Genomic DNA, 12201 nt, shown 5'->3' with positions numbered 1-12201 from the left:
GGGCGAACAAATAATTTTTTAACTCTTAGAATGCCTTGTCGCAGTCAGCATCCCATTAGAATTTTGTAACCCGGCAGAGTATTTTGAAGAAAGGCAGGCTTCGGTCGGCTTATCTTGATATAAAGCAAGATAACGTCGTAATACACCCGGTCAGTCGTTGTGCTTCCTTGAGATTGTGTGAGGGAGTCATATCTTGTAGCGTCCGCACTTTGCTTGAATTAGTTTCGATTCCCCGCTCGGTCACTATATAGCCCAGGAAATGCCCGCTCTTTGCTCTGAATATACATTTACTGGGATTGAGCTTAAGTCCATACTCCCTTAAAGTCTAGCAGGTTTCCCCTATATCAACGCATAGATCGACCACTTGGAGAGATTTGATGAGAATTTCATCCACATAAACCTCCATATTTCATCCAATCTACTTCCAGAACACTTTATTCATAAGTCGCTGGTAAGTTGATCCTGCATTCTTTAGCCCGAAACGCATAACATTGTAATAGTAAGTTCTCTCAGCAATTATGAAGCTAATATTTTCTTGATCCTCTTTGGCGAGCGGGACTTCGTGATATTTTGGTACGCATCCAGCATGCATATTAGTTCGCAGCTGAGAGGTCGAGTCCACCACTTGATTGATCCGCGGCAAAGGATAATAATCTTTGGGGCATGCCCTTTTGAGATCTATGAAATCGATTCAAACCCGCCATTTAGGACAATATTTGCTAGCCAGCTCGGGAATTGGATTTCCCGGATATAGCCGGCCTCCAGTAATTTGTCCACCTCTGCCCGGATGATTTTATTCTGGTCGCCTCGAAGTCTCGCTTTCTCTGTTTGACTAGCCAGACATCCGGGTGAACGTGGAGCGCATGCTCCATAACAGTTGGTGACACACCCATTATTTTTGTGGGCGTCCAGATGAATACATCATGATTGCGTGTTAAACACACAATTAGCTCTGTTTTAAGATCCGGGGATAGGTCGGCTGCTATTTGTGTGGTAGCCTCTGGTCGGCCGGCCCGAATTTGCACTTCTTCCTTCTCTTCATAGATTAAAGTCGAGGGTGCCTCCTGAATAGTATTGACTTCCAAGCTTTTCCGAGTGGCGCTAGCTTCACTCCGGACAATCTCAACGTAACACCTACGTGCTGCTAGTTGGTTTCCTCTTACTTCCCCCACCTGGTCGTCTACGAGGAATTTTATTTTCTCGCAGAAAGTTGAAACAACAACCCTGAATTCATTTAGGGTCGGCCGACCCAAAATGACATTGTAGGCTGAGGATACGTCCACCACAATGAAATTCGATCGACGCGTCCTCATAAAGGGCTCCTCCCCTAAAGATATGACCAGCTTAATCTGGCCGAGCAGCTATACTTCATTGCTTGTGAACCCATATAGAAGAGTCACCATAGGCTAAAGCTCGCTCAACTCTATCTATAGCTGCTCATATGCCTTCTTGAAGATGATGTTGACAGAGTTGTCAACAAAGGTACGATGTATGTTATAGTTGGCTATAGTAGCCTTAATAATCAAAGCATCATCGTGGGGTACTTCGACCCCTTCCAAATCCTTGGCCCGAAACTAATCTCAGGCCCTTGTGTCTTCTCATGACTATAGCCGACTGTGTGAATCTCCACTCGGCGAGCGTCGACCTTCCTCGTCCGATTGTAGTCTCCGTCAATTGGGCTTCCAGCGATCATGCCAATATCCCGCCAATATCCCTCAAGCAGCATTATTACGATTTTCCTCCCGCCGTGTCAGGGGATTATCCTATTGCGTTCGGACGAGGGCCTGGGTCGGTACTAATCGCTGGGGCGTTCTTTGATGTCACTCGGCACCTTGGTATTCTCTTTAGGGTGGTCCGTCCAGCCTCCAATAGCGATGACGATTGGGAGACGGCGACCGATGGCAGAACTCTTAGTTGGTCGCCTGATGTGCATCCCGATTGTAATGATAATAATTTTAGTGTTATGCATCCCGGATTGATGATATGTACAGAATTTTGGAGGAGCCTATCTAGGAGGCTCAAGGAATCTTCTCCGCTCGGCCTCCATGTGTCGTATAGCTTGAGGCCACGACTCTTGGTGACGAGGCTAAGGACCCGCTCGGGGCCCTTTATGAGGGAGAGGCGGAGGAGCTTGGCACTCAGCTGCAGGTGATGGAGTGGATGCAGTGACCTCCTTCCGAACGGATTGGACTTCCTCTACATCAATATACTTGGTCGCCCGGCCAAGTAACTGATCGAAGTCCCTTAGGGGCTTCTTAATCAAGGAGCGAAAAAACTCGTTATCCGCAAGCCCTTAAGAAAAAGCGCTTATTAAAATCCCAGGGGTGGCCGAGGGAACATCCATAGTCACCTGGTTGAACTTCTTGTAGGCCTGAGTGTCTCCTTGGACCCCTACTTGAGCGAAAAGAGGCTTAGGGTGGTTTTGTGGTAATGGTGGCTGCGAGCAAAATGGTGGAGGAAAGCCTTGTGGAAATCCTTAAAACAACAGATGGATTCAGTCGACAAACTTTTGAACCACCTCTGTGCCGAGTCAAAGAGCGTGGTGAGGAGCACTCGACACTTCACGCCACCCGAGTACTGATTAAGGACGGCGTTCTTGAACTTAAGGAGGTGGTCTTATAGATCAATTGATCCTTCATATTCCCCTATCGTCAGGGTCAATAATGTTTTGGTAGCTTGTATCTCAATATTTCCTGGGAGAACGACATGCTTACCCACTCGGGAGAGCCGTTGACTCTCAGGGCTTTCCCCTTGCGCACACCCCCGCATGGGTACGTCTCCATAAGACGATATTTGGGTTCTTTCTTCTCGGCCCATCTCCTTAAAAGGAGTGTGGAATAGTGTCCAGTGATGTGCTATCAGGGATAGTGGCACAGGTGGCAGGTTGGCTAGTTGGATAGGAGGTTGTGCGAACCCAGCCGTTGGTGGAGGAACCGGCTGAAACCTAGTCGGGCCTTCTATTCGGGTCCCCCTTTCAGTATGAGGACTCGTTCAGGACGCGGCCGGATCATGCGGCAACTGCTTGTTGCTGTTGCATTATTTTTTATGCTCGAGCAGTCACCAGCAGTTCGAAATCTTCTTGAGACAAGGTGAGTGGGAAATCGTCCAGCTTTTTCCATCTCTACGTTCCAGATTCAGGATGGTGTCAAATTTGATCATGTCTAAAATCGAAAAAAGGAAGCAAATGTATCGTCGCTGATCCTGTCTAAAATCGGAAGAGAAGGCGATTGGGCAGGTGGCGATGTGATGGACCGACAGAAGACTTTGAACTGGAGAAAAAGATGCTGAGCTGGAGTAGGAAAAGAGCTCTGAGTATCTTCCTCCTCTCTGCGCACACTCAAACGAGCCAACAAAACGTTAGGGAAAAAATCAGGAAAGGGGTCCTGGCATAGACCCTCCGACACTCAAATCAGTAGATGACCGGGGGAAATGTGGAGGACTATGCTCAAATTGAGTGAGCGTAATAGAGAGAAAGTTGGTGCTCTCGTAAGTAAACCGTGTAAACAACGTACCTCTAGCGGAGAGACCCCCTCTTTGATATCACCTCTGATAACCTCGCAATGATGAGGTGACAAGGAATATTCGATGTCAGAAGATGTCGAACAATGAAAGGTGTACAGTTTGGCATTTGCACAGTTATCCTCCGAGGAATCCTCTGTTATATGTATATGAACGGTCTTGTATAACCTCTGCAATAATGATAGAAATTATATAATCATCCTCGTGAGAAGGTTCCATTGAATGCATATGTTGTAATTGAAGGATATTCTGTTATGGATAGCTATTATTCTGACAATCTGGTAGATTCCTTACAATGTTGTCTCCCGGAATATAACCCGGATGGATACTTGGACGAAAAAGATATTGCGGCCGTCTTTATGTCCAATCGGCTTTGTAATGGCCATAACCTTATGTATTTTTCCCTTTGAAGAGGGAGTTAAACCCCATAAGTCCCACCGGCCATAAGTCTGGCTGGTAATATGCTCGTAGGCTCATTTTGGAGAGCAGATAAGTAATGACGAGCTAAGTCTCACGGGTCCGATCAGCTCTAGGACTGATCGACCGTATGATGGGAGACTAACTGTTGGATACGACTGACCTTGTGACAGTATGATTTATACTGAAGGTTGTACTACACTGTAGGACGACATCTAGAAGCTGAAAGTAATATTAAAAAAGTGGAGAACTGAAACCCATACGCTCAACTGACTTCAGGGCCGTTCGGGTTTAGTCTGTATGTCCTGGCGCAGAATGGAGAGAAAGGTCTATTGAGACCGCTCAAATATGGAGACGTTCATCCATATATTGAGAGAGAATACTATGTTTGGCTACGCCCGGCTGGCCAAAAGTCGGGTATATAATAGAGTTATGCGGTGCGGGTCATGATTTCGACCTGCTTTTATGCCGATCAATTGTTCACAAGTGAAGCACTGGATCCTTCAAGCACGACCAGCCTTTAAGTCGGTCGTCTTTATACCGAAAGTCTTAGCGTCGAGTGAGGGACTAAGCCCTGATGAGGGTGGCGCACTTGCTGCCACCTCACATTGACTTTGACTGCCTCCTCACCTCGACTTTGACTTCCAGATCATTTTTGGGCCTTCTCATAACACCTTGTATCAATCGCAGTCTAAAAATTTCCATGTATCAGTAGTTCGTTCTACATAGGATTAAACCTATCCTCACATGATTTTCCAGATATGCATGGTGCCTAGATAAATAAGCTTTGTGTACACGATGAAATGATGAATTGGAGGATCTAAAACAATCACACCCAGCCACCTGAAGAATAACAAAATGGTATAGCATCAAGTTACGTGATCAGATTAAAGAATTAAGCAATCACAAATATCTACGGTAGTCACTTCCTCTTAACTCCGACCATGGCAAATTGTCCGTCATAGCTGGTCCATGGATAAAGGTTTCCGGCCAACGTTAAAACATGGGAAAACTAATTACTCACTTCCTCTTAAGCTAAGCCTAAATAAAAATCGTGATTCCAGTGAAATCAGAAAGCTAGCAGCTGACCTGCTGCTTGATGGTGCTCTCTGCGTCCTCCACCGCCTTTTTGATTTGATGCACAGCCTCATTCTGACCGTCGCCCAAGACCAACCCAGAAAACCCATCCACCAGGTTCCTGGCTCTGCCGCCGCCCTCCAGAGCAGGGATACACGGCGGCGGAGTATCGCCCCTTCCACCATATAGATACCTCCTCGGGTCCGAATCGTAGGCTCCCATGCCTGGGAGATCCCGAAACGCCCCTCCCCGCGCCGAACCGGGGTCGGAGACGCCGAAGGACCTCAAATCACGCATCGAACAAGGTCAAACCGGGGAAGATAACCGTAAAGGCACGTCCAAACGCGAAGCGGATCGAAAGGTCGAGATCGAGACGACAGAGGACACCAGCGGCAGATAGATGGACGCGGGAGGCGAGAGTTCCTTCCTGTGAGCAAGTGGGGTTTGAGCAGGAGAGAGACTTTAATGAAACGCATAGCACTATTTTTGTGCGTTTTAAAATAATGAACCCGGAGACGGGACATTAGAATCACGGAAATGCCACTACCGGCGCGTTACGGGTCCACCCACGGACCCATCCGCTGCCGCTGGAGCGCGAAGCTTCCAGCGAAGCAGTCGCGGAGGTCGACGCCTCCTCGGAATCGACTTGTTTTACGGGACTCCAGAGTCAAGTCAACTGACTCCACTATATCGATAAAAATGATACAAAAAATGTAATTAACAGAATATTTGTCTCCTAACCAGCTCAATAAAAAAATTTTATGGAACTTAACTGGTCATCCATATTACTTAGTTTATTATGTTTTTGAGAAAAACTACCGGCCGTCGTTGACAAGCTCAAATTAGAGTAAAAAGGAAAGCAGAGTACCGGCGTAAATAATTTGTTTCTGTTGTTTATGAATGGTTGGTTAGCAAACATCACTGATTCCAAATCGACGCTACTTTCGTTTTTTGGGTGAACTCTTCCATGTTTTGTAGGTGAACATCGATGCGACTTTCGTGGCCAGCATTGTTTGCTATTATCTGCTTAAATTTCACGCACATGTATGCTTTCGTCGTGAGCCGTGGGCACGCACATAATTGATCGCCTTCCATTTTATATTCTATTTTTCAGAGTAGAGGAATCGTTTACGGTTTCAACTAAGACTCTTGGCTACGTGGTCAACTAAAAGGGGTTTTCCTTTGAACAATTCAACCGATTTTGTAAAAGAAAATTACTCACTCGGGTTGGTCAGATCAGTCAGCCTGCCCCGGTTTATTGAGGGGAACATTCTCCTGGGCTTGTCAGACAAACTCTTTCGGTCAGACGCTAGCACACACTATAAAAAAATCATGTTCTAGTGATATAAATAACGATAGATTATTGTATCCGTCGTTAGACAACTTATTATTATAGCTATTAGCAACGGAATATTTAATTCATTGTTAATTATATAATAAAATTTTAAAAATCAATTAATCATTGGCGACGGAATTAAAAATTCTGTCGCTAATAGCGATAGATTAACTATTAGTCATTGCTAATAACGACGGAGTAAATATTCTATCACTACAATTGAGAAAATATAGGATTTTCGGCCCTAATATCGTATTCACGTGACCGATCTCCTCTCCCCTCTCTCATCCTCTGATGATCTTGTCTGATGACTGTCCGCGGCATCTCCAGCGACTTTCCTCTTCGACCTGTCCTCTCTAGCACGTCCTCTCTGGTGTTACAGTGGCCTCAGCCTCGTGTCTTGTCGGCTCAGCGACCCACTCCGGCCTCAGCACTTTCTCTGGCATCCACAAGTTAGTGTGCTTAAGCTCTTTCTCCTCTCCGAAATCCAACTCCTCTCCAACATCACTATGCCCTAGATCTCCGCCATTCACGAGCACTCCTTCAAGTGTCGTCTATCTACTCTTTGTCACAAGGTAAAACTTTGGTGCTCTAAGTTCATGTATTCTTGTGAGGCTGAATCCGGCCTCGCATTGTACTCAGGAGGTTAGATTTGCTCTTGAGGTTGTCGTGCTTGCAAGCTCGCTATATTAGTTTGCTGATATTATATGTATATTCCATGTATGTTTAGATTTTTAGAACAATATTGTTGCGCTAAGTTCTCATATATATATATATATATATATATATATATATATATATATGTTATTTTGATTACTCAATTATAGTTTTTCATTATTATATATGTTAATTGTGATACTTGATAATTAGACTAAGTTAGAGATACAACAATTCCTCTTCAATTGTAGTTAATTTCATGAGACCTAAAAAGGAGCACGTTCTTCTAATCTAATCATAAGAGAAACTCTTGCAAAATACTAAGATTTTTGACATTTACCTTAGAAAAACATATATAGTTTTATGAGACATAAATGATTTAAATATAATCATGTTTAGTTTAACATGGTTAACCATGTTGGAAATTTTATTCCTATTAGGATACAATATATATGAATAAAGTTTGGATGTACAATAGGTTATATAATGGATTTATTAGTCAAGAATTTTTTACTGGGTTGAAAAGTTTATGAACTTCTTTAAGTCTCATACAGAATGCTTGAATGGTGTCGAGTTGAAGTGTCTATGTAATCAGCGCAAATGTAGAAATATAACTGTTTGTGATAAGGATACAGTAAAAACACGTATATGTATGTATGAGTTTATTCTAAATTATTACTATTGGTATAGTTAACACCAACAGTCAAACTCAGATTTTGATAAATAACAAATGGTTTAAAGTTAGATATTGTGTTCTAATCCACTTATCAAGTGTGCAGGACTAAAAGACTTAATAGGGATCAGACACCAGGTTGAAGTCTAGTCGAGTTAGGGAAGGACTAGACGATTAGCAAGAAGTCTAATTGAGTTAGAGAGGACCAGACAGTTGGCAGGAAACCCAGTCGGGTCAGGGAGGACCAGACGATTGGCTGAAGTCCATATAGGGCATCTAGTGGGATGACTTAGTGGGTCAAGAGATCAAGGTCAACTAAGTCTACAAATGGTAAGTAAAGGTAAGCAACTAGAGGAGAGATTCAGTGAAGATGCATTCCTAACTAAGGGAACAGTAAGTATCGGTCCAACCTAGAGTTTCAGCGAAACTCAAAGTCAGGATCGAACAATCCAGAGACTGTCAAATATATTACTACTTTTCTTTCCATGTTATTGCTTGTTGTACTAATCTTGTGATGTAGTAAATCAAAAAACTAGAAAAAGGGATCCAGGCGCTCGAACACAATCTAGGTGCCCGGAGTTGGTCCAGGCACCCAGTAAGCAACCGAACCACGTAAGCGACTAGCTAAGATTGCAAACTCTAATAAGCCAGCACACGTCAGGGGCAAGGCGCCTAGACCGGTACAAGTGACCGGAGATGGATAAATTTTCAGAGATAGAGATTCATTGAGGTGCAGCTACATCAGCACTCCAAGTGTCGGGTGATCTGAGTGTCCGGAGGTGGATAAGTCAATGAAGTCCTAGACCTCATTAGAGGCATTCAGTGGTGGTCTGGGTGCCCGGAAAGGGCCTATAAAAAGGACTTCGACCATAAGCTTTAATAGATCATTCGTTCTGATTTTTATACTCACATGCTGCTCCGAGGAGACTCTTATGACATCGAAAGGCTGCTCTGACAACCAACATGCTCAAGCAATTATTCTTCTTGTTGTCGGTATCATTAGTTAATTGTTCTTGTACTTAAATTTTGTAAACTTATTCGAGCTTATAGTGATTTCCCAACGAAAGTACTAAATGAGTGTGAGCTTTGGAGTAGGAATCGTCGAACGCTCCGAACCAAGTAAAATGAACTTGTGTTAATGTTTGATTCTTTCTTTCTTTTTTTCACCGTGCATTCTCGTGGTTTTTGAAAACGTGAAAAGACTCGTGCTAATCACCCCCCCTCTCCCTCTAGCGCTTTATGATCCTATAATTACAACTGTTATTGTCATGGAGAGTCGTATGTATTTGACCAAATTAGACTTTTGTTACTTCATCATCCTGCTCGATGGCTCTAGAGGAATCATCAAGGTCTGTGAATACAATATAATCAATGGTTTACGATACAATGAATGCATATGATCAATCGAATATAGAGAAAGCACCTACGCCCGAAGTTTAGAAAATGTAAAACATGTCAAAGGCTAGTGAAAGAGAGTTGTGGGAAGACATTTCTTCTGGTCATTCTCAACTATTAGCTACTACAAAATTACTAAACATGAAGGCAAAATATTATTTCTCTGAATGATGTTACAATGACATGTGTCAATTGATGTTAGAGTTATTCCTTGTTAATAAATGCATGACTGATAACTTCTATAATACAAAGAAATTGATTAAATATTTAAATTTGCCAGTAGAGAAGATTCATTGTTATATAAATAACTGTATGATCTTTTAGAATGAAGATAGCGAACTGATAGAATGCAGAATATATAATCACCCTCATTATAAGCAAAGTAGTCGCACACCTAAGAAAAAGAAGAAAAAATATTCCCTTGAAAGTCATGTATTATTTTCCATTAACTGTTAGGCTCCAACGCTTGTATGCATCTGCCATAATAGCAAGCCAAATGAGGGTGAATCATATGCTCAACCGGGCAAAGTCTGCCCAAGCATAAAGGCATCTAGCCTTATATATGATTGACAGCATATTGCCGACCGATCGCAGGCTGAGCAAGCATTCACATGCTTATATATGCTCAGTCGGGCAAAGTTCGCCTGAACATAAAGGCATTTAGCCTTATGAATGATTGTCATCATATTACCGGCCGACCGCAGGCCGAGCGAGTACCCACGTGCTCACATTTGCTCGGCCGGGCAAAGTCCGTCTGAACATAAAGACATCTATCCTTATGTATGATTGACAACATATTATCGGCCGATCGCAGGCTGAGCGAGCCTTCATATGCATATATATGATCAGCCAGGCAAAGCCCGCTTAAACATAAAGGGATTTAGCCTTACGAATGATTGTCAGCATATTACCGGCCGATCGCAGGCCGAACAAGTACCCACATGCTCACATATACTCGGTCGGACAAAGCTCGCCCGAGCATAAAGGCATCTAGCCTTATGTATGATTGTTAGCATGTTACCGGCCGACCGCAGGTCAAGCGAGTGCTAGCGTGCTCATATATGCTCGGTCGGGTAAAGCTCGCCCGAGCATAAAGATATCTAGCCTTATATATGATTGTTAGCATGTTACTGATAGACCGCAGGTCGAGCGAGTGCTAGCGTGCTCATATATGCTTGACCGGGTAAAGTCCACCCGAGCATAAAGGCATCTAGCTTTATGTATGATTGCTAGCATATTACCGGCCGATCGCAGACCGAGCGAGCATTCACATGCTCATATAAGCTCGGTTGGGCATAGCCCACCCGAGCATAAAGGCATCTAGCCTTATGTATGATCGTCATCATATATTACCGGTCGATCGCAGGCCGAGTGAGCAGCCACGTGCTCATATATGCTCGGCCAGACAAACCCCGCCCGAGTATAAAGTCACTTAGCCTTATAAGGATATGTAGGTAGATATGTGTACGTGATATTATTCCAATCAAGAGACACAATCATCAAATCTACATCATCTCTAATTCTTAGAATATTCAAAACAATTGGGTCCATATAACATGTACATACAATCTTTCTATTGACAAGAATATCAAATCTAGATTTATGATCTTCATTTCTAAAAATAATATTGTATTCATTGTCGTTACCTTCGTCGCGTGAAATCCTCTTTCCCTTGCCCTTTGTGACCTTTTCCTTTACTTTTTCCTTTGTTGGCTCCCTTCCTCCGCTCGATCTACCGCTTCCTTTACGAAGTTTCTTCAAAAGATTAGACATGATGTGAAGTTCAAAGCAAGGAAAGGCTTTGTGATTTGAGAAGTAAGATCTCAAGAGAATAGATCTCGAGAAATGAGATCTTAGGAATGGAGGTAATTAGATCTTGAAGATAAGAGAAGAAAATTGCTATTTAGATCTAGATCTGAAATAGTTTGTAGAGAAAAATAAGGTAGACAGCTAGATCTGAGAGCTTGAAGAAGATAGGTTAAAGATTAGAAGGAGTTGAGAGAGGGGGGTGTGTAGCCGACACGGCCTGGGCACGGTCGTGTCTTATAGACACGACCAAGGTAGGGTTGCTCCGCACGACCGTGTAGGTCTACACGACCCAAGGTGCTTCCTTCTCGGGTATATCCACACGGTCGTGCCAAATGACACGGGAAATGTAGGCTTCCTCTTGGCTTCTTTTGCATAGTCGTGTGTGATGCACGACCGAGTTCTTTTCCTTCTTGATTTAGCCTCACATGGCCGTGTCTGAGACACAGCCAAATCCTTCTTCTTCACAAGAATTCTTACACGGTCGTGTATGAGACACTGGCAGTGCAGCTTTCTTCACTAGAACCTTCACACGACCGTGTCTGGTACACGACCGAGCATGACTCCTCCTTGGGTAAGTTCAAACGGCTCGTGTATGGTACACGGTTGTGTACTCCTCCTCTTATGTAGACTTAACACGGTCGTGTCTGATACACGTCCGAGCTCTGTTTAGCTTAACTTAGATGATTTTCTCCATTTTCTGACTTCTCCCATGCTTCCATGTCCATGAAGTAATCATGGCTAGCTCATGGAAGCAAAATACAACTTGAAAACAAACAACAACAATGAAATAAAAACATTAACTGATGAAAAGAAAACTTGAATTGAAACTAACTAAAGAAACCCTTGGGGTGCCTCCCAAGAAGCGCTTGTTTAAGGTCTTTAGCTCGATCGATCCCCGTTCTCTTTTCATTTTCTTGCCCTTGGAGGGCAGATGTATTTTTCATTTTTATTGGGAGGTCTTCTCCCAACATCACTTGCTGGATCATGTACCTTGTCTGGCGGCCTCCCGTGAGGATGAAAATTCCAATCCTCTAGCTCGTAGGCGTCCGCCCCGCTGCAAACACTTACTAAAAGAGAAAAGACATGGTTAGAAGAATTAGACAATTCATACTCCAACATTTCCTTACCAATTACCAATGAAAGCTTATGGTTTTTGACATCAATTATTGCTCCAGCTGTAGCAAGGAATGATTTTCCTAATATGATCATAATCTTCGGGTCTTCAACCATGTCAAGTACCACAAAATCTGTGGGAATTATGATCCCACCAACTGTTGGTTTCTACTCGGAATATCGCACCGGTTCTCCTGTATAAAAA

At 43.4% G+C, this 12201-nt stretch overlaps 1 protein-coding gene across 9 annotated transcripts in view; it reads right to left on the bottom strand.

Moving 5' to 3' along the window:
* LOC122035366 overlaps positions 1-5474 on the bottom strand; it is a 28413-nt gene extending 22939 nt beyond the window's left edge. For 4 of the 9 annotated variants that reach the window (XR_006126960.1, XM_042594772.1, XM_042594773.1 and 1 more), the window contains exon 1: positions 5026-5474. Coding sequence is in view for 7 of the 9 variants with exons in the window: in XM_042594772.1 (XP_042450706.1) it covers positions 5026-5310 (285 nt within the window). In the remaining 2 variants the exon portion in view is untranslated. The remainder of the gene's footprint in view (positions 1-5025) is intronic. The other 5 variants (XR_006126959.1, XM_042594770.1, XM_042594771.1 and 2 more) reach the window with 2 other exon arrangements.
* Positions 5475-12201: the final 6727 nt, after the last annotated feature.

Source organism: Zingiber officinale, chromosome 11B (assembly GCF_018446385.1).
Source record: "Zingiber officinale cultivar Zhangliang chromosome 11B, Zo_v1.1, whole genome shotgun sequence".
In the NCBI taxonomy this organism is placed as follows: domain Eukaryota; kingdom Viridiplantae; phylum Streptophyta; class Magnoliopsida; order Zingiberales; family Zingiberaceae; genus Zingiber; species Zingiber officinale.
This window is presented reverse-complemented; position numbering and strand designations above follow the sequence as displayed.